The sequence below is a fragment of the Stomoxys calcitrans genome, chromosome 5 (assembly GCF_963082655.1).
Source record: "Stomoxys calcitrans chromosome 5, idStoCalc2.1, whole genome shotgun sequence".
In the NCBI taxonomy this organism is placed as follows: Eukaryota; Metazoa; Arthropoda; class Insecta; order Diptera; family Muscidae; genus Stomoxys; species Stomoxys calcitrans.
In genome coordinates, this window is record NC_081556.1 from 154,317,120 (window position 1) to 154,339,939 (window position 22,820).

General features: G+C 38.7%; 1 protein-coding gene across 2 annotated transcripts in view; it reads right to left on the reverse strand.

Moving 5' to 3' along the window:
* Positions 1–5,832: 5,832 nt before the first annotated feature.
* Positions 5,833–22,820, reverse strand: part of LOC106094516 (regulator of G-protein signaling 17) — a 123,576-nt gene continuing 106,588 nt past the window's right edge. For both annotated transcript variants that reach the window (XM_059368951.1, XM_059368952.1), the window contains exons 5-8: positions 12,408–12,488; positions 12,253–12,314; positions 7,402–7,690; positions 5,833–7,341 (exon numbers count right to left, since the gene is read on the reverse strand). In XM_059368951.1, the coding sequence (XP_059224934.1) occupies positions 7,254–7,341; positions 7,402–7,690; positions 12,253–12,314; positions 12,408–12,488 (520 nt within the window). In that variant the 3' untranslated portion in view covers positions 5,833–7,253. The remainder of the gene's footprint in view (positions 7,342–7,401; positions 7,691–12,252; positions 12,315–12,407; positions 12,489–22,820) is intronic.

Sequence of the window (22,820 nt, forward strand, 5' to 3'; positions counted from 1 at the left end):
AGCGGTAGTTTTCCCCTCCTAAATGCTGGCAACATTTGTGAGATACTATGCCATGTAAAACTTCTCACCAAAGAGGTGTCGCACTGCAGCACCCCGTTCGGACTCGGCTGTAGAAAAGGAGGCCCCTTATCATTGAGCTTAAACTTGTATCGGACTGCACTCATTGCCCCTGTTTTTGCATTAATTCCCTCATAATACATGTTAAAAGCACAGCTATAGACCTATTATTTGCTGTAGAGATTTAAAAACTTTCAAAAATGTTTTTAATTATGCGGATGTCTTAAATACTACAAGAGATATGTACTCTACATTTTTTTCCGAAGAAGTGTTTTTATTGAATTGCAATATGACTTGTAAATAGAAAGTATTGGGTTGCCCAAAAAGTAATTACGGATTTTTTATATAGTCGGCGTTGAAAAATTTTTTCACAGCTTGTGACTCTGCAATTGCATTCTTTCTTCTGCCAGTTATCAGCTGTTACTTTTAGCTTGCTTTAGAAAAAAGTGAAAAAAAGGTATATTTGATTAAAGTTCATTCTAAATTTTATTAAAAATGCATTTACTTTCTTTTAAAAAATACCGCAATTACTTTTTTGGCAACCCAATATAAATTTTTCATATTTATTAATTCATTTTGGTTAAACAAAACTATAAAACAAGTAGAAAAGTCTTACGTTCGAAGGGCGTGCCGCAATGCGACACCACTGTGTTGAAAAGTTTCTACATGCCTACCATACCAAATGGAACAGTACCTCAAATATGTTATCAGCATTAGGAGGGAATAGCCACCGTTGCAAGTTTCTGATGTTCTCGCCAGGATTTGAATCTGGGCATTCAGTGTTATAGGCGGTTTTGGTCCCATAAAAACAGAACTTCTGACTATAACTCTTAAGCCCCTGAAGGGCGGAATTCTTATCCAGTTTGGGGAAATTTTTTGTACGATAACATTTTCTATGGGCCGAATGGTTCCATAACCTAGTATATCTCCCATATAACCTAATGATGGATATTTCTTTATTGCGTAAATGTTACCAAACTTATGTGCCTTAGAAATACTTGTTGTGTTGTATTGTACCTGGCAGCCATTTGTGTGTTGCTCTAATGACATTTGTCATTGGACATAGCATTTTTGTATTGAAACATTTAAAATGGTCATTTTACGAATACCTGAGTATTTTTGCCAATCATTGGTCCATACGCTTAAATGCTCACCCTTTCTCTCTAGTAGGAGATATACAAGAGATAACTTATTGATCCAGTACACGAAAAACCGTTTGCAGCTATCGAAGCACTGTTGCAAATAAAGAGTTTTTGGATTTACAACAAAAGGTAGGTCCTCGTACTGCTAAATCCGCTAAAGGGTTTGCAATAAACAGAGTTAGTTACGTTCGATAATACTTCGTTTATGGCTAACGTTTAATATGTTGAAACGAAACGCTACTCGGTTACGATAAAAGCAAAAGTACAATAAAAGCATAACGCACCACCCATCTCGGAGATGGGTGGTGCGATTTCAGCGAAATTTCGTGTGCACTCATATAGTACCCTAAAAATAAAAATTTGATTTCCGAATTTCGGATGGGGTACCTAGGGGGCCGCCCCACCCTAAAACCTACCAAACATATATTTAGACCAATCACGACAATATGGGACTCAAATGAAAGGTACTTAGGATAAGAAAACGTATCGATATCCAATTGTCGAACCAAGTGCTAGGGGGACCACCCCAACCCCCAAAACACCCCTAAATCGGACATATTTACCGACCATGGCAATATGGGACTCAAATGAAAGGCATTTGCAAGAAAAATACGAATTTGATATCCAAAGGTGGGACCACGTTTCTGGGGGTCCATTCCCCCCCTTCCCATCCCCCCAAACAGGACTTATTTACAGACCATGGGAATATGGGGCTTAAATAAAACGTATTTGAGTGTAGAATTAGAATCTGATATCAAAATATGAGACCAAGTGTTTGGGGGGCCTCCCCTCCCCAAAAACATCCCCCAAAGGGGACACATTTACCACCATAGCCACATGGGGCTCAAATGAAAGGTCTTAAGGAGTAAAGCACATATCTGATATCAATATTCGGGAAAAGTGTCTAAGGGGCCACCCCACCCCCACAACACCACCCAACCCCCAAAACACCCCTAAATCGGACATATTTACCGATCATGGCACTATGGGATTCAAATGATAGGTATTTGCGAGTATGCAAGTATGAGCTTAAATGAAAGGTATTGGGGGGTACAGCAAGAATTGATACCCACTTTCGGGATCAATTTTCTGGGAGTTAACCCCAACATATGGGGTTCAAATAAATGATATATAGATATATGAGAATAGAGCACGTTGCTGATATATTTCCAAATTTAGGACCATGTATTTAGGGCATCACCCCTTCCCCAAAACATCCCGTAAAGGGTAAAAATTTTTCGACCATGCCAATATGTGGTATTTAAGATTAGAAAACGAATTCGATAACCTAGTTTGGGCCATGTGTTTGGGGGACGCCGTATCGTGTAAACTCCCCTAAACCAATGGCAATATGGGGTTTTTGAAAGAAGAGCACTATGTTGATATTTTTTCAGGGCCAAGTGCCTGGGGGACCACCTCACGCCCGAAAACAACCCTAATCAAATATCATGAGAGTAGCGAGCTGAAATAAAATATTTTAAGAATGGAGTACACCTTACATCCAAATTTAAATTCGTAGATCATATGGGATTCGGACAAAGGCACCTATATTGTTAAACAATTAGTCAAGCGATATACTATATTCGTAGCATGGTATTTCACTAAAAGCTCTTTAACTTTTGTTCCATATATAGTAAAAGAAGGCGCAGCGGAGCGGGCCCGGGTCAGCTAGTTGGTTTATATTTACCAATAGGTCCCAACCTCTGCTTATCTTTTTGGCCACCTGGAGTGCACGATTTTTACCAGATTCTGCTATAATCTGTTAAAACTCTCGTAGAAACCAATCTGTCTATTTTGCTTCTCGAACCCTTAGAGGGCGAAATCCGCTATGACTCCGCAAAACTCCAAATATTCTGTTATGACGGTACCATCAATACAAGTATGAGCTTAGTTGGTAAATGCAAATTTTGCCCATGAGCATTCCACTAAGGAACAGAGGCAAACTTCTCACATATCAATGAGTGCGGTCCGATTCGAGTTTAAGCTCAATGATAAGGGGCCTCCTTTTTATAGTCGAGTCCGAAAGGCGTGCCACAGTGCGACACCTCTTTGGAGAGAAGTTTTACATGACATAGTACCTCGCAAATGTTGCCAGCATTAGGAGGGGAAAACCACCGCTGAAAAATTTTTTCGGATGGTCTCACCAGGATTCGAACCCATGACTTTAGCGTCATAGGCGGACATGCTAACCTCTGCGTTACGGTGGCCTCCTCTCGTTCTCACTTGGCATATTTATACCTTACACCACTACTGTGGTACAGGGTATTATAATTTGGTGAATTAGTTTGTAACACCCAAACGGAAGAAAGATAGACCCATTGATAAGTATACCGATCGACTCGGAATCACTTTCTGATTCGATTTAGCTATTTCCGTCTGTCTGTATGTCTGTCTATCTGTCTGTCCGTCTGTCCATGTTAATTTGTGTACAAACTACAAGTCGCAATTTTCTTCCGATCGTCTTCAAATTTGGTATGGACATGTTTTTGGGCTCAGAGACGAAGCCTATTAAAATTGGAACAAATCGGTTCAGATTTTGTATAGCTCCCATATATATGTTCGTCCGATTTGCAGTAATACTGCAATAAAATGGTCATTTGTTAACCGATACTCTCGAAATTTGGCAAGAAGGTTTTTCTTAAAACTCTCGACATTACAGGCGAATTTCACAGAAATCGGTTCAGATTTTAATATATCTCACATATATCTGTTCGTCCGATTTGCAGTAGTACTGCAATAAAATGGTCATTTGTTAACCAAATTTCTCGAAATTTGGCAGGAAGGATTTTCTTATGACTCTCGACATTACTGATGAATTTTATAGAAATCAGTACAAATTTAGATATAGCTCCCATATATATATGTTCGTCCGATTTGCAGTAATACTGCAATAAAATGGTCATTTGTTAACCGATTTTCACGAAGTTTGGCAGGAAGGTTTTTCTTATGACTCTCGATGTCACTGATGAATTTCAAAGAAATCGGTTCAGATTTAGATATATCTCCCATATATATGTTCGTCCGATTTGCAGTAATACTGCAATAAAATGGTCATTTGTTCACCGATTCTCTCGAACTTCGGCAGGAAAGGTTTTCTTAAGAATCTCGACATTTCTGGTTAATTTCATAGAAATTGGTTCAGATTTGGATATAGCTCCCATATATATGTTCATCCGATTTGCAGTAATAATGCAATAAAATAGTCATTTGTTAACCGATTCTCTCGAACTTTGGCAGGAAGGATTTCCTTATGACTCTCAATGCTATTGGTGAATTTCATAGAAATCGGTTCAATTTGGATATAGCTCCCATATATATATTCGTCCGATTTGCAGTAATACAGCAATAAAATGGTCATTTGTTAACCGAATATCTCGAAATTTGGCAGGAAGGTTTCTCTTATGACTCTCTAAATTACAGTTGAATTTCATAGAAATCGGTTCAGATTTGCATATAGCTGCCATATATATATGTTCGTCCGATTTGCAGTAATACTGCAATAAAATGGTCATTAGTTAACCGATTTTCGCGAAATTTGGCAGCAAGGATTTTCTTATGACTCTCGTTATTAAAGGTGAATTTCATAGAAATCGGTTCAGGTTTAGATATAACTGCCATCTATGAATATCGCCCGATTTTCACTTCTAGAGCCACTGCAAGACCATTTTTTGACCAATGTTGCCAACATGTTTCACAACGCTTTTCTCGCCAAGTACCACATTATCAAATGTTGGGAAATTTGCAATAATGTTGTCATTAGTGAGTTGTAGTTATTACAGTTTGAACATCAGTGTCAGTGTATGAGTGATACTACCCATGCTATTATATGGTTCTGAAGCATGGGTTTTTGTGAAAGCAGATGAGGCAGTACTTGGAGTATTTGAGAGAAAGATTCTTCGTATAATATATGGACCAGTTTGCGTTAAAGGAGAATATAGGCGACGTATGAACCACAAGCTGTATGAGCCGTATGAAGACGACAGCATTGTTACACGCATCAAAATACAACGGCTGCTTTGGCTAGGTCATGTTGTCAGAATGGATGAAGAAGCTCCAGCAAAGAAGTCTTTTGGCAAAGAAGTCTTTTGAAGGCAAACACGTTGGTACACGCACACAGGGAAGACCAAAAGCCTGTTGGATAGATCAAGTGGTGGGAGACACCTCGAAAATTGGCATCAGAGATTTTAGTATGAGCGCAGTAGATCGAGGTGCTTGGAACGCTATTCTACGTTCGGCTATTGGAATAAATATTCTGTCATAGCCAATTAAAGTAATGTAGGTTTGAACATATTTCCTCAAAATGTGATACGGATTGTTTAATAACCCATCTGAAAACATGCGGTGAGGTCCATTAAAATTGGTTCAGCATTAGACATAGCTCCCACTTGCTATAGGGTAGGTGTAATCGGCACTGCCCGACTTTTTTCTTTCCTTACTGGTTTCTGCTAGTTTTTTTCTCCCACTGAGCGACATGTGATTCGGTATATGACCTTCATTGTTAGCCTAGATTTCGTATCGCCTATTTCTATGAAAATTTGAAATTTGATTTGAAGCTCTGATCAAAAAACACTGTCCACTGGGTAGAAAAATTAAAAATTTAAAAATTGAAATAAATTAAATAAAAAAAGACTCATTATTGTTATTTAAACTTAAAACAGTTTTTTTTATTTAAAAGATCGTTTTTTTGGATTCTTCAATATTTCCTCTTTTTAGATTTGCTTTGTTTTCGGCATTGTTCATTGAGATAAATAAATGTACTTAATTAATTTATTTAAAGGATTTTTTATGAGAAATCTTATAAACTAAATACGCTTGTGTGTGTGTGTGTATTTCGTTTTATTTTACGTTTTTTTTTTAGTTGATTTAATGTTATGATTTTTTTTTTTTGGTTTGGTTTTCAATTGTGATGGATTTACCATTGATTTGCTAAGACTAAATATTAAAAATTATATTTAAATTGGATTTTGTTTGGATGTTTATATAGTAAATGTGTGTATGTGTGTGTGTGTGTGTGTTGTTAATTTAATGGGATTTTGCATGGATTTTATTATTATTTAATTTGTTTGGTTTTTTTCCATTTTTGCTTTACAAAAAAAAAATAATGCTCGATCGTTCGATTGATTTGTTTTTAATTCATATCTCTCATTTTCTTGCTGTTTGCTTTATTCTCTTACTTAGTATTGTAGTTGTTGTTGTTGTTTGTATGGTCAACAACTACAACAACATTAATTTATTAAACTTTGACTAGAATTTATTTATTTCATAAAAAAAACCCGTTTATTTATATAATAAACGAAAAATAGAGGAAAAACAATCAACTTAGTGTAACAATAGAAAATTTAAAAAATAAAAAAAAAGATTAAATGATTTTCTTTTTTTTGGGTTTTGGTAATGTTTAAGACTTGTAAGCAGTTTTTTTTTGTTGGTTGGTAATAAAAAAGATTTGTGTTGGTTTTTCACTTTGTTATTCTAACTCTTTGCTCTTCTGCTGCTACTTCTTATTGAAACTGCATCAAGAGCTTGTTTGCTTAACATTTAAAATGCATAAATACGATTGTTGCGCCTAAAATATGTATCGCAGAAATCGAAAAAAATCGAAAGGAGGAATACAATTTGTTTTTAGTTTAGTTTGGTTTTTCTTTGCTTTGGTTTTTTTTTGGTATGGTTTACACTTTGGTTTGTAAATAGAAAAAGATTTTACATAAATATTGCTATATTGTGCATTTCTTTCCACTTCTTTTGTTTTTCATTGGGTTTTGGTTTTTCTTTATGTAAATCGATTACATTGCTTTGCTAACAAAACATTTTACCTAAATTTTTTTTTTGTTTTCAAATAGTTTTCGTCATCATCCTCGTCGTCATCACTTGCTACATGTGGTTTAGTTTGTTGTTGTTGGTCTGTCTATTCAAAAATTACGCAGAAAAGAAAAACTTATAAACAAAATCTCCCTCTTTATGCCAGTTCAACGATTCTAAGCAGCAACAACCTAAATACTTGTTTCTACAGTGCTTGCTATATGAAGCCATGGGCTCTTAAACAGCTGAAGGCCACATTTAGGTAGGACTGTCCGCTGCTGAGCCGGAAGTGGACATGCCATCCTGAATTTGAGCCAATGTTTTGTATTTTGGGGAGTTGATGAACCTTTAGGAAGAGAAGTTGCCCATTATGTCTTTGCTTTCGATTTCAATGGTTTTCACTCACCTGGGATATGAGTCTCTGAGCATTAGTGTGTAGATTTGTATTTGAGCCTCATCGAATGTGTTCGGTGTGGGTTCCACCATATTCTTATTGACAATATCCCTCACCCTCGCATCCAGCGAGACTTCGCGGGGTGACAATATCGATATATAATCCTCATAGATTAGTCGCGCCTTCTCTTCAATGGCATCGGCATTCATCTCCTTTTTCAAATCCTCACAGGCCAGCCAGAAAAGGATATTCTCTTCACTAAACTCACTGCGCAAGAAATCACGAAACACTTTGCGACCACCTGAAAGAAGCAAAAAAATTATTATTAAATTCCAAATTTAAGCAAAAAAATGTTGAATACAAAAAAAAATAAGAGCATGCTAAGTTCGGCTGGGCCGAATCTTAACCTCCACCATGGCAAACAAAGAATATTGAATAAAAACTGTTATGCTATTGGAGCTATATCTAGTTATAGTTCGATTCGGACCATAAATGATTGCTGAACATCGTAGAAGTCACTGTGTAATATTTCAGTTCATCGGATAAGAATTGCGCCTTGTACGGGGCTCAAGAAGCAAAATCGGGAGATAGGTCGATTCACACCATATTAGACACATATGTTGAAGGTCATGAGAGAACAACGGCTTCTCTCATTACCTTCAACATACATGTGTTTCTGCCAAATCGGATGAGAATTGCGCCCTCTAGAGGCTCAAGAAGTCAACATCCCAGATCGGATTATACGGCAGCTATAACAGGTTATGTACCGATTTGTAGGGGTTCAAGAAGCATAATCGGGAGATAGGTTTATATGGAAGCTGTATCAGGCTATAGATCGATTCACGCCATATTAGACACGTATGTTGAAGGTCATGAGAGAAGCCGTTTTAGAAAATTTCTACCAAATGGGATGAGAATTGCACCCTCTAGAGGCTCAAGAAGTCAAGATTCCAGATCGGTTTATATGGCAGCTATATCAGGTTATGTACCGATTTGCGCCATACTAAGCATACTTAATGAAAGTCATAACAAAACACCTCATACAAAATTTCAGCCAAATCGAATGAGAATTGCGCCCTCTAGAGGCTCCAGAAGTCAAGATCCAAGTTCGGTATATATGACAGCTATACAAGATTATGAACCGATTTGAATCATACGTACCTCAGTTGTTGGAAATGATATCAAAACACCAAATAAAAAATTTTGCCCATGAATATGAGAATGAGAATTGCACCCTCTAGAGGCTCAAGAAATCAAGATCCCAGGTCGGTTTACATGTCAGCTATATCAGGTTATGTACCGATTTGTAGGGGTTCAAGAAGCAAAATCCGGAGATAGGTTTACATGGGAGCTGTATCACGCTATTGATCGATTTCGACCATATTAGACACGTATGTTGAAGGTCATGAGAGAAGCCGTTTTAGAAAATTCCTGCCAATTTGGATGAGAATTCCGCCCTCTTAAGGCTCAAGAAGTCAAGATCCCAGATCGGCTTATATGGCAGCTATATCAGGTTATGGACCGATTTGCGCCATACTTAGCACAGTTAGTGGAAGTCATAACAAAACACCTCATGCAAAATTTCAGCCAAATCGGATTAGAATTGGGCGCTCTATTGGCTCAAGAATTCAAGAAATAAGATCGGTTTATATGAAAGCTTTACCAGATTATAAACCAATTTGAATCATACTTAACACAGTTGTAGGAAATGATACCAAAACACCAAATAAAAAAAATTTGCCCATGAACATTCCACTAAGGAACAGGGGCAAACTCTTCACCTATCAATGAGTGCAGACCGACTCAAGTTTAAGCTCAATGATAAAGGGTCTCCTTTTTACAGCCGAGTCTCTTTGGAGAGAAGAAGTTTTACATGGCACAGTACCTCACAAATGTTGCCAGCATTAGGAGGGGAAAGTCGCCGCTGAAAATTTTTTCTGATGGTCTCTCCAGGACATGCTAACCTCTGCGCTACGGTGGCCTCCCATACCAAAACACCACGTGCAAAATTACAGTCAAAACGGACGAAAATTTCGCCCTCTAGAGGCTCAAGAAGTCAAGACCCAAGATCGGTTTATATGGCAGCTATATCAGGTTATGGACCGATTTGAATCATACTTAGCGCAGTTATTGGAAGTGATACCACAACACCACGTTCAAAATTTCTGACAAATCCGACGAAAGTTGCGCCCTCAAAACCTAATATCGGTTTATATGGCAGCTATATCAAAACATGGACAGATTTGGCCCATTTTCAATCCCAACCGATTTATACTAATAAAAAATACTTTCGCTAAATTTCAAGCGCCTAGCTTTACTCCTTCGAAAGTTAGCGTGCTTTCGACAGACAGACAGATGACGGACGGGCGGACAGACGGACGGCCAGACGAAGGGACAGACGGACGGACGGACGGACAGACGAAGGGACAGACGGACGGACAGACGGACGGACGGACAGACGGACGGACAGACGGACGGACAGACGGACGGACAGACGGACGGACAGACGGACGGACAGACGGACGGACAGACGGACGGACAGACGGACGGACAGACGGACGGACAGACGGACGGACAGACGGACGGACAGACGGACGGACAGACGGACGGACAGACGGACGGACAGACGGACGGACAGACGGACGGACAGACGGACGGACAGACGGACGGACGGACAGACGGACAGACGGACGGACAGACGGACGGACAGACGGACGGACAGACGGACGGACAGACGGACGGACAGACGGACGGACAGACGGACGGACAGACGGACGGACGGACGGACGGACAGACGGACGGACAGACGAACGGACAGACGAACGGACAGACGAACGGACAGACGAACGGACAGACGGACGGACGAACAGACGGGCAGACTAACGGACAGACAGACGAGCAGACGGACGGAAAGATGACGGACAGATGGACAGACGGACGGCCAGACGAAGGGACGGACGGACGGGCGGACGGGCAGACTAACGGACAGACAGACGGCCAGACGAACGGACAGACGGACGGACGGACAGACGGACAGACGAAAGGACAGACGGATGGACAGACAGACGGACGGCGGACATGGCTAGATCGACTTAAAATGACATGACGATCAAGAATATATATACTTAATGGGGTCTCAGACACATATTTCGAGCTATTACAAACAGAATGGCGAAATTGGTATACCCCCATCCTATGGTGGAGGGTATAATATTCTATAAAATAATTAAATCATTATTTACTAATTATGTACGCTATGCAGAAACATTATTGTCCACCAACGAAAAATACACTATACCCTGTGAATCCCAGCCTCCAGTTCTTTGGACGTTTTCCATTTGAAATCAGAAAGAGAAAACTTATCCATATTTAATAAGACATAAATTTCCATTAAATTTCCCTAAAGACAAGATTACCAAACATGTTCTCTTAAGACATATTTTTATACCCACCACCGTAGGATAGGGGGTATATTCATTTAGTCATTCCGTTCGCAACACTTCGAAATATCACTTTCCGACCCTACAAAGTATATATATTTGGGATCGTCATAAAATTCTAAGATGATTTAACGTGTGTCCGTCCGTCTGTTGTAATCACCCTACAGGCTTCAAAAATTGGGATACTGAGCTGAAATATGGCACAGATACGTCTTATTGATGCACGCTGGTTAAGTTCTTAATCGGGCCAATTTGGACCATATTTGGATATAGCTACCATATAGACCGATCTCCCGATAAAGGGTCTGAAGGCCATAAAAGCTTTATTTATCACCCGATTTCGCTGAAATATGCAACAGTGAGTTATTTTAGGCCTCCCGACAACTGACTCAAGTATGGTTCAGACTGGACTATATTAAGATATAGCTACCATATAGACCGATCTCCCGATAAAGAGTCTGAAGGCCATAAAAGCTTTATTTATTACCCGATTTCGCTGAAATTTGGAAGAGTGAGTTATCTTAAGCCTCCAGACAACTGACTCAAATATGGTTTAGATTGGACTATATTTAGATACAGCTACCATATAGACCGATCTCCCGATAAAAGGTCTGAAGGCCATAAAAGCTTTATTTATAACCCGATTTCGCTGAAATTTGAAACAGTAAGTTATTTTAAGTCTACTGTTATCTTGCCCAAGTATAGTTTAGATCGAACTATATTTAAATATAGCTGCCATATATAGCGATCTCCCGATAAAGGGTCTGAAGCCCATAAATACTTTATTTTTTTTTTTCACCGATTTCACTAAAATTTGAAGCAGTGAGTAGTTTGAGGCCTCCTAACATAGGACCCAAATATGGTTCAGATCAGACTATATTTTGATATAGCTGCCATATAGCCCGATCTGCTGCCCGATTTCAATAAATTTTTTCTATTAAAAAATTTTACCAAAACTTTTACTTTAAATTTAGAGAAAAAAAATGAATAGCTAATTTGATTGAAATTTTATTTTAAGAAAAATGTTCATTAAAATTTTTTTCTAAATATGGGAAATATGAAATTTAAACAAAATCTGACTATTTTAAGAGTAATCAAAACTATTGGGTTGCCCAAAAAGTAATTGCGGATTTTTTAAAAGAAAGTAAATGCATTTTTAATAAAACTTAGAATGAACTTTGATCAAATATATTTTTTTACACTTTTTTTCTAAAGCAAGCTAAAAGTAACAGCTGATAACTGACAGAAAAAAGAATGCAATTACAGAGTCACAAGCTGTGAAAAAATTTGTCAACACCGACTATATGAAAAATCCGCAATTACTTTTTGGGCAACTCAATATTTACATAGCAGCCTTAAGACAAACTTTCTGACTATTCCCTTTTTTCTAACAAAATTAAAAACAAAGCGTGGTCCTACTTACTTGTACTTTTCATGAGTTTCTCAAAACTATTGCCCCAACTACGAATTTCTTCCAGCGAAGGCCTGCAGGTAGGTAAGTAAAATTATTCAATATTAATTAAATTCTTAATCAAAGACAAAAACAAATCTCATCAGAAAATAAAATGCACAACTTACTGTTCTCCTTCGAGTAGTAAATCCGAGCTACCCGGATCACGTTTTGTGGGCGCATTGTCTTCCGCATTTTTTAATGCCAAACTGTAAAAGAATATGGAAAAGAAGAAGAAGAAGGTAAGTAAGACACAATTAAGCCAGGTTAATTAATGAGGTCATAATTTTGTAATGAGAAAGAAAAAACGAAACGAAAGACACACTTTATGGTAAAGGCATTGAGTAGCAACCAAGGCATTTTTGGCAAATTTGGCAAAATTTGAACTTCTTGTCGAAAAGGTCCGCTCCAATGACACTCTGCATGGGGAAAAGGCAAATTGTGTAATGAAAATCACACTCAGATACAACAACACATTTAGGCTTTTAGGATTTTCCCATTTAGCCATTTTGTGGGATGGCATAGTTTGTTAGAGGCACAGAGTTATTAGGCGATAACTTCAATCTGTTGTGTGTTTCCTTTCAATGCTTTTAGCTCGGTGTTATCTATTATGACAATGGTTTTGGCTTTGGCGGGTTTTGGGCTGGGAGCGGGTTGGTTAGTGGTGGAAAGGCTGGGACAGTTGGTTATCTTCAACCAAATTTCCCCAACATTTTTTTGGTTAGTTTTTTTCTTTTTTTTGCGTGTAAAAATGCTGTTTGATTGTTTTCCTTTTTGGCATGTCCTCCTCTCGTTGATGGTTTGGAATACAAAATAATATTGAAGTCTCAATTGCCAAAGACATTGAGAGCAACATTCGAAAAGGAAAAAAACAACAAAAAAGGCAAGGGAATGTAGGTAGGGTGATGGAAAGTTGAAGATTTCGGGCCATGAGTTCTGGCAATTTTAAGAAAGCAAAGAATTGACACCACTAATTGACAAAGAATGTCACTGACATATTTAGGTTGTATAGAACCCCTAAGAAACTCTTCTCCCAGGCCAACTACAGTTAAATTTGATGTAAAATTCTTCTTTTTTATAGGTTTTTGGTAAAAAGTATATTGACCAACAACATCTTTGATTAATTTCGTTTCTTCATGGCTACATTTTGTAGAGTTGTAACTTTTAAACGAATATTTGTATGTCATTCTTCATGATGGTTTTGTACCCACCACCAAAGAATGGGGATATACTTATCTAGTCACTCCACTTATAACACCTTACAAAGTATATATAAACTGGATAGTCTCGACATGCTGTCCGTCTGCCGAAATCACGATAGCGGTCGAACGCGTAAAGCTTCCTTTTCCTTTTAATTGGCTATGACAGAATATTTGCTCCACTAGCCGAACGTAGAATAGCGTTCCAAACGCCTCGATCTTCTGCGCTCATTTTAAAATCTCTGACACCAAGTTTTGAGGTGTCTCCCACCACATGATCTTACGGGACATAGAATGCTGAGGTTCCAATCATCGGGGTATGCATTCTTCTAGCCAGATTGCGCAGATAAGCTGATCTTATCACCGTGTCGCCTCCGGTCTTAAATAGTTCAGCGGGTAACCCGTCGGCTCCTGCTGCCTTGTTATGCTTTAGTCGGGTCACTGCTACTTGGACCTCATTCTGACTAGGAGGTGACCATTCTATACCATTCTGCGGTATCCTCTTCGCCGCCAACGTCGGACACTAGCAGTTGGGTGATATGTTCTTTCCATATCCTCAGCATGTTATCTGTGTCAGCTACCAGATTTCCTTTTTCGTCTCTGCAGGAGGATGTGCCTGCAACAAAGACATCGGTTTGATGTTTAATTCTTTGGTAGAATTTCGGGACTTCATTCTGACTCCTGTAGATCTCAATTCGCTTACACTCACTTCTTTCCATTTTCTTTTTCTTTCTGCGGAATAGACGTTTTTCCTCTCTCCTTTTCTCCCGATACCTCTCCTTCATCTGGCGCGTTGCCACTGATTGCAGGGTTGCTCTATATGTCGCATTCTTGGCTTCAGTAGCATCTCGACACTCTTGGTCGAACCATGGGTTTCTTCGAGGAGGCTTCCGGTACTCAAGAACGGATTTCGTGGCATTTTCCATGGAGTGGGCAATAGTTTGCCACTGCGCCATTATATCAACGGAACAAGGAGTGCTTTCATCAAGCAGTTGGGTCAGTGGAGTGGAGTATGCCGCTGCCATTTGTTGTGTCTGCAGCTTTTCAATGTCCAGCTTCCGTGCAGTGTCAGATCGTACTTTCCTCGCTATGTTCAAACGGGTGCGAAGCTTTGCTGCCACAAAGTAATGATCCGAATCTATATTCGCTCCACGGATAGATCGTACATCTAACACGCTGGATGAATGCCTTCCATCTATCACAACGTGATCAATTTGGTTTCTCATGCTTTGATCGGGTGATAGCCATGTGGCTTTGTGAATATTTATATGTTGAACTCTGGTGCTACTAACTACCATATTTTTTGTCGCGGCGAAATCTATCAGCCTTAACCCATTACTGGACGTTATTTGGTGGAGGCTAAACTTTCCAACTGTTGGACCAAAAATGTCTTCCTTCCCTATCTTCGCATTAAAGTCTCCCAGAACGATTTCAATATCAAGGGCGGGGCAGCGGTCATATTCTCCCTCTAAGCGTTCGTAGAAAATATCCTTGGTCTGCTCGTCTTTGTTCATTGTCGGATCATGGGCACAAATAAGGCTGATGTTAAAGAATTTGGCTTTTATGCGGATTGTGGCTAGCCTCTCATCCACCGGAGTAAAGCTGGAGACAAGGTGTTTCAGTCTCCGACTAACCACAAATCCACAGCAAAATGCATGCCTCGTGTTATGGCAGCTAGAGTACCGTTCGTCACCGTTTGGTGTTGTATTGACGCCATTTCCAGTCCATCGCTCTTCCTGTAAGGCGGTTATATCTGCCTTGTATTGGGTTGCCCAAAAAGTAATTGCGGATTTTTCATATAGTCGGCGCTGACAAATTTTTTCACAGCTTGTAACTCTGTAATTGTATTCTTTCTTCTGTCAGTTATCAGCTGTTACTTTTAGCTTGCTTTAGAAAAAAAGTGTAAAAAAAGTATATTTGATTAAAGTTCATTCTTAGTTTTATTAAAAATGCATTTACTTTCTTTTAAAAAATCCGCATTTACTTTTTGGGCAACCAATACTTCTCTAATACATTCGCCAGCGCGTATACTGCACCTTCTGTATAGAGACTGCGGAAATTCCAGGTGCAGATCCGCAAATCATTGTCCTTTTTTCGTTTGCCTAGGTCGTCAACGTTGGGGGGGGGTCCGTTTTTACTATTCCTTTGTTTCTCATAGTAGTTCTCATAGTTTTCCGGAGGCAGGTTACAGGCCCGGCGCCCCAACCGCATGGGTTTTGTGGGATTGCACATGTATCCCTCGTTGTGGCTAGCCGCTTGCTCCAAGATCCGAAGCTCGCCTCCAGCCGCCACTAACCCGGGAACAGACGCTAATGTTGGCCATTGGTTATTTGAAGGCGCCAATAACTCGCCTTGTCATCTCGAGTAACATTGGCACTCAGTATCTAATTAAGAGCCAGTGCCACCTGACTCCTCACTGAAACTCTACTCTCGAAAATCGCTGACTGCCCGCGGCCGCATTTGCAGCTACTCCGCATAAAAAGGGAGCTTTCCACCATCCGCAACCTGTGGACGCCTGCACCAAAAGTAAAGCTTCCCGTGATAACGATGGACACCACACAAGTTGGACCTCAAAGTTCCAGCCTTTGTGGTGCTCATAGTTTGTCCCGTATCGGCCGGACTATAAACAGATATAGCCTCCATATAAACTGATCCCTAGATTTGACTTTACGATCCCCAGATTTCACTTTAAAAAAAATGAGTTATGACTTCCAACATCCTTGCCAAGTATGATCCGAATTTGGAACCCTTTTACTTCTTCAATAGTAGCTTCGCTAAAAATGTTTGTCTATTTTGCTTTGTTTGAAACTTCATTTCATTGACTTTGACACTTTCTGTCCAGCCAAAGAAAAAACACTTTCTCTCACTTCCACACGCACACACACACATTGACCAACACATACGCAAAGTGTTATCTTAATTTCTAAATTATAGGTTACCAAATAAAAACCCCAACTGAACGAATGGTGGGGGTGGTGGGGATGGTTGCCAACCAGCCCATCAAGGATTGTCTGGTAGACCACAATTTCTATTGCTATTGATTTAATGCGATTAAGGGAACTCGGAAAAGAGTCTCTTATCAGGAGTGGATGTATGGATGAAACCAGGGATGGTGGTGGTGTCATATGTAGATATGGCCTTAATCACCTGTGTAAGCAACACCATAAACACCATCTGTAGCTGTGGCTTTTTCCCATTTTATGTGTTTGTATCTATTTCAATTTTTTTTTTTTTTTTTGCCTTTTTCATGTCGTTTTTTTTTTTTTTTGCTTTTGATTTCATTCCATGTGTAAACAAAATCCATGCCACAATCTTATCAGCAATTAGCAATAACGATTTGTTAAATGAATTTGCATACACTACGACAGCAAAACGCCAAACCAAACGCACATCGAACTAGACGACGAAGAGGAGCTGAAAGGAGAAGTTTCCCGTTTGTCTGGAATAGACCAAATCACGGGGACACTAAACAGCAACAACCACAGCAACGACAATAAAGGCTGCTAAACACCACATAAACACCACAGACGGACACACCAACAGTTACCAGCGGCATTATTAGCAATGACATTTTTATGTGACAACAACTCAGATTTCATCATCGTACGATATTCACTGTTAAGGTGATATTATCATCACCGAGTGATAAAAAGCCACAAAAAATTACTTTTTTTTTGTTTTTGTTATTTCGGCACGAACATGGCCTTAGAACTTTATGGAGATTCACTCCCTTATATACATTGGCTTAGCCAAATTCATTGAGACTTTCTCATTTACGGTCTAAATCAGGGTATAAACTTTGTGATGTACTTAAAGTTGTTGAGAGGTAATTTTCATAAAGTTCAAAAAAAAAATTTTTTTTTCAAATGAAGATTTGAAATTTTGGCATGAAATATTAAAACTCTTTATACCATCACCAAACCACTTTCCATAGCAAAATCGATCGTTAACCTCGGCTCGAAAGAGAACTTAAGGAGCCTGGCAGGGAGTTACATATGGCCGTTAAGAGCACCAGTGAAAGTCATTGTTGTCCTCTTAACGTTCAAAACCATAGAAAACTTTCGGTTTGGTCACCTTGATGGGACAGCACTCATTGATATGTGAGAAGTTTGCCCCTTATCCTTAATGGAATGTTCATGGGTAAATTTGCCAAAATTTCAAAGCACAATTTTATGAAAATGTTTTGCTTTGGAAAAAAAATTTTGTATTGTTCAACGCTAAACTTTTCAATGTTGTCCACTAATCAACCTTAAATTGTTGGCTATTTCAACTACCTAAAAAGGAGCTGAAGCTCAATTAAGTTGTTAGGTTTCAATTGCTATTTTCTTAATAGTTATCAATTTTCATGTGCAAATTAAAGCTCTTGCAAAAACATTTGGACCACATAACTTCAAAACTCAATAGAAATATTTCCCTTTCAATTTGGCTTTCTGTGAATATTAAAAAAAAAACCTGATGGTTTTCTTTGAGTGGTTTTTTTCTGGGTTGTTGATTCTTCGACATTGCATATAAAAAAAAATCACTTATTGAGGTTCAAGTGGGTATGTTTGCACTTCAAAATAAGCAAAACAAACGAACTAAAAACAATTTTCAAGTTTACTAGAGTGGGTTGGCGAAGAAGGTAGTGACAACTATTAGCAAAAAATAGGAACAAGTAGGACAACTATTAAACCAGTAAGGAAGGGCAAAAGTCGGGCGGTGCCGACTGTATAATACCCTACACCTACCCTATAAGTACAATGTGGGAGCTATATCTAATTCTGACCCAATTTTGATTAACCTCGGCGAGCAAATATGTTCAAACTGCAATAACTACGGTTGACAAATGACAACATCATTGGAAATTGCCCAAAATCTGACAAACATATATATGGGAGCTATATCTAATTCTGAACCGATTTCGAGCAAACTTTTCAGATAATGTGGAAGTCGTCGAGTAAGGTGTTGTACAAAGTTTTGGGAAAATTGGTTAATAAATGCAACTGCAATGGTTCTAGGAGTGAAAATCGGGCGATATATATATATATATATATATATATATATATATATATATATATATATATATATATATATATATATATATATATATATATATATATATATATATATATATATATATATATATATATATATAGCCCGATTTTCACTCCTAGAACCATTGCAGTTGCATTTATTAACCAATTTTCCCAAAACTTTGTATATATATATATATATATATATATATATATATATATATGTATATATGAGAGCTATATCTAAATCTGAACCGATTTCTATGACATTGACCAGTAATGTCGAGAGTCATAAGAAAATCCTTCCTACCGAATTTCCAGAGAATCGGTTAACAAATTAGCTTTTTGTTGCATTATTACTGCAAATCGGACGAACATATATATGGAAGCTATATCTAAATCAGAACCGATTTTAAGCAAACTTTTCAGATATAGTGGTAGTCGTCGAGGAAGGTGTTGTAATAAATGTTAGGAAGATTGATCAATAAATGCGCTTGCAATGGCTCTAGGAGTGAAAATCGGGCTCCCTATATATATGAGAGCTATATCTAAATCTGAACCGATTTCTATCAAATTCACCAATAATATCGACAGTCATAACAAAATCCTTCCTACCGAATTTCGAGAGAATCGATTAACAAATGACCTTTTTATTGCATTATTACTGCAAATCGGACGAACATATATATGGGAGTTATATCCAAATCTGATCCGATTTTTTTCCACTTTCAATTGGCTTTGTCTCTTGGCCGAGAAACATATCCATACCAAATTTGAAGACGATCGGATGAAAATTGCGATCTGTAGTTTGTACACAAATTAACATGAACAGACGGACAGACGGACAGATAGACAGACAGACAGACGGACAGACAGTCAGACAGACGGATGGACAGACAGTCAGACGGATATAGCTAAATCGAATCAGAAAGTGATTCTGGATCTATCGGCATACTTATCAATGGGTCTATCTTTGTCCCTTTTGGGTGTTACAAACTAATTCACTAAGTTATAATACCCTGTACCACAGTAGTGGTGTAGGGTATTAAAAACGTAATGACGGCCTGAGCAAACCCTATAGCATTTAAGACAAATTGTTCAGACGATATTTAGTAGTAACACATTTAGGCCATTCTTGGTATGGTTGTTGCAATTCAAAAAAAAAACCGTATCTTCCACATTTAAGCAATTCGTGTGTTAACTGAACTACAAAGGTTCTGAAAAACATTTCGTCAAAATCCATTAAAAAATGCACCACTTATACACCCACAACAGTTATGTCGAAAATATAATCCCATCAAGACCAACCCGATTGCACTGACATTTGCCGTAGTGCGTCAGGCTCCTAGACATGAGTGCCTAGTATTGTTCAAATTGGATCATATTTGAATTAAGACCCCATATAGACCGATCTCATGATTGAAAGTCTATGGATGATAGACTTGAATGGCATATTAATTTCCCGATTTTGCATACATTTGGTACATTCTGTTGTTTAGACCTGCCGATAGTGTCGACGTCCAATTGACTTAATAAAAGCTATTATTTCTAGCATTTCTGTTTAACAATCAAGATACAGGCGTAAAAATCTAAGACGATCTAGAAATGTCCGTCCGTTTGTCCGTCCGTCCGTCTGTTGAAATCGCAAAAGAGTCTTTGAAAATAAAGATATTGAGCTGAAACTTTACACAGATTCTTATTTTGTCTATAAGCAGGTTAAGTTCGAAGATGGGTTATATCGGATTATATCTTGATATAACCCCCATGTACCCCGATCCGCCGATTTGGGGCCTTAGGCTCAAAAAAAAACACATTAATTATCCGATTTTGCTGAAATTTGGAACAGTAAGTTGTATTAGACTCTTCGACATCCTTCTTCAATTTGGCCCATATCGGTCCAGATTTGGATATAGCTGCCATATACCCCGATCCGCCTATTTAGGGTCTTAGGCCCATAAAAACCACATTTATTATCCGATTTTGCTGAAATTCGGGACAGTAAGTTGTGTTACGCCCTTCGACTTCCTTCTTCAATTTGTCTCAGATCAGTTCAGATTTGGATATAGCTGCCATATAGACCGATCTCTCGATTTAAGGTTTTCGGCCCATAAAAGCCGCATTTATTGTCCGATTTCGCCAACATTTGGGATAGTGAGTAGCGTTAGGCCCCTTGACATCTTTTTGCAATTTGGCCCAAATCGGAAAAGATTTGGATATAGCTGCCATATAGACCGATCTCTCGATTTATGGTTTTGGGCCCATAAATGGCGCATTTATTATCCGATTTTGCTGAAATTCAGGACAGTGAGTTGTGTTAGGCTCTTCCACATTTTTCTGCAACTTGGCCCTTTGCGCCACGGTGGTCTCCGTGCTTAGTATGTCCACCTATGACGCCGAAAGCGTGGGTTCAAATCCCACAGTTAATATCAGAAAAATGTAGAGCGGTGGTTATATCCTCCTAATGCTGGCTCTTTGACCGATATCTCTTTATAGACAAACAAAGGAAGGAATTGCTATGCTATGTGGAATTCACTGTGCAAAATGGCAGGCAAATCGGATAAAAATTTCTCCCTCTAGCGACACAAGAAGTATAGTCTTAAGATCGGTTTATATTGGAGCTATATCAGGTTGTGAACTGATTTAGGCCACACTTGGTGCAGTTATTAGAAGTTAGAACAAAATACTTCAAAATTTCAGCCAAATCGGACAATAATTGCGCCCCCTAGCGGCTCGAGAAGTCAAGATCCCAAATCGGTTTATATGGGAGTTATTTGAGATTATGAACCGATTTGAACCATACTTTGCACAGTTTTTCATAGTTCAACCAAAATATTGGGTTGCCCAAAAAGTAATTGCGGATTTTTCATATAGTCGGCGTTGACAAATTTTTTCACAGCTTGTGACTCTGTAATTGCATTCTTTCTTTTGTCAGTTATCAGCTGCTACTTTTAGCTTTCTTTAGAAAAAAAAGTGTAAAAAAAGTATATTTGATTAAAGTTCATTCTAAGTTTTATTAAAAATGCATTTACTTTCTTTTAAAAAAATCGCAATTACTTTTTGGGCAATCCAATACTTCATGCTAAATTTCAGGCAAATCGGATAATAATTACGCCCTCTAGAAACTTAAGAAGTCAAGATCCGAGATCGGTATATATGACAGCTATACCAAAACATGGACCAATTCGGCCCATTTACAATCCCAACCGATCGATTTATGCAAATTTTGAGGCACCTAGCTTAACAACTTCGAAAGTTAGCGTGCTTTCGATAGACGGGCGGACATGGCTTATTCCACTAAGAATGTCAAGAGGAGAAGGGTATAAAAATGGTATGGCAGCCATGTAAAAACTTCTCCCCAAAGAAGTGTCGTAGTGCAGCATGCCATTTGGATTCCGTTATAAAAAGGAGGCCCCCCATCATTGAGCTTAAACTTAAATCGGACAGCACTCATTGATATGAGATGAGAAGTTTACCCCTGTTCCTTTATGGAGTTACCATGGACAAATTCGCATTTGCTAATGCTGGTAACATTTGTAAGTTATAATGCCTTGTAAAACCTCTCTTTTCTGTCAAGTAGTGGATTTTTAAATCATTTTTTTTTTTTGTTCTCAACCCATATGACCCCCCTTAATGTACATATAGCATATGTGTGTGAGTGATATGCGGCATATGTTGTTTCATTGGTAGAGGTATTAAACCATACTTCCTCGATCTGATACTTGTTGGTATTGATGTTGCATTTGTTGTAGTTGTTGTTGTGTTCATTGTTGTTATATAGCATTGCATGTTTTCATAAGTATTTTTATATGTAAATGGTTACCTATAAACAAAAAAAAAAACAAAGAAAACAACAATCACAACACCATAGCCGATTACCAACATGCACAACAACACCAACACATTAAAGGAATGAATAATAACAAAAGCCAAAATTCAACGAACGCTATTGTTTACGTTTAAGTTTATGGCGAGGCAACAAAAACAGGATGGTGGGATGCGACGAATAGCCAAACGACAGCGACAGCGACAACGACAGTGCAGGCTGCTGATGGAGCAGGAGAACAGTCTGGTCGGCCGGCTGACTGGCTGGCTGCCCTGACTGCCTGGGAAAATCAAGCATTCACACCACATTGCATTCATGGAGGGTGGTGGGTGGTGGACATTCATGGTTGCCGGCAAAGTCTTAGGTGTTGCTGCTATCATTATTGCCAGTGGTGTAGGGGAGGGCCCGGGGAAGCACCGTCGAAAACACAAATCATATGAATAAATAAAACAAATGTGCCCAAATTGTTTTGTTTTTTGCCGTTTTTAATGATGTTTCGTCGAAGCG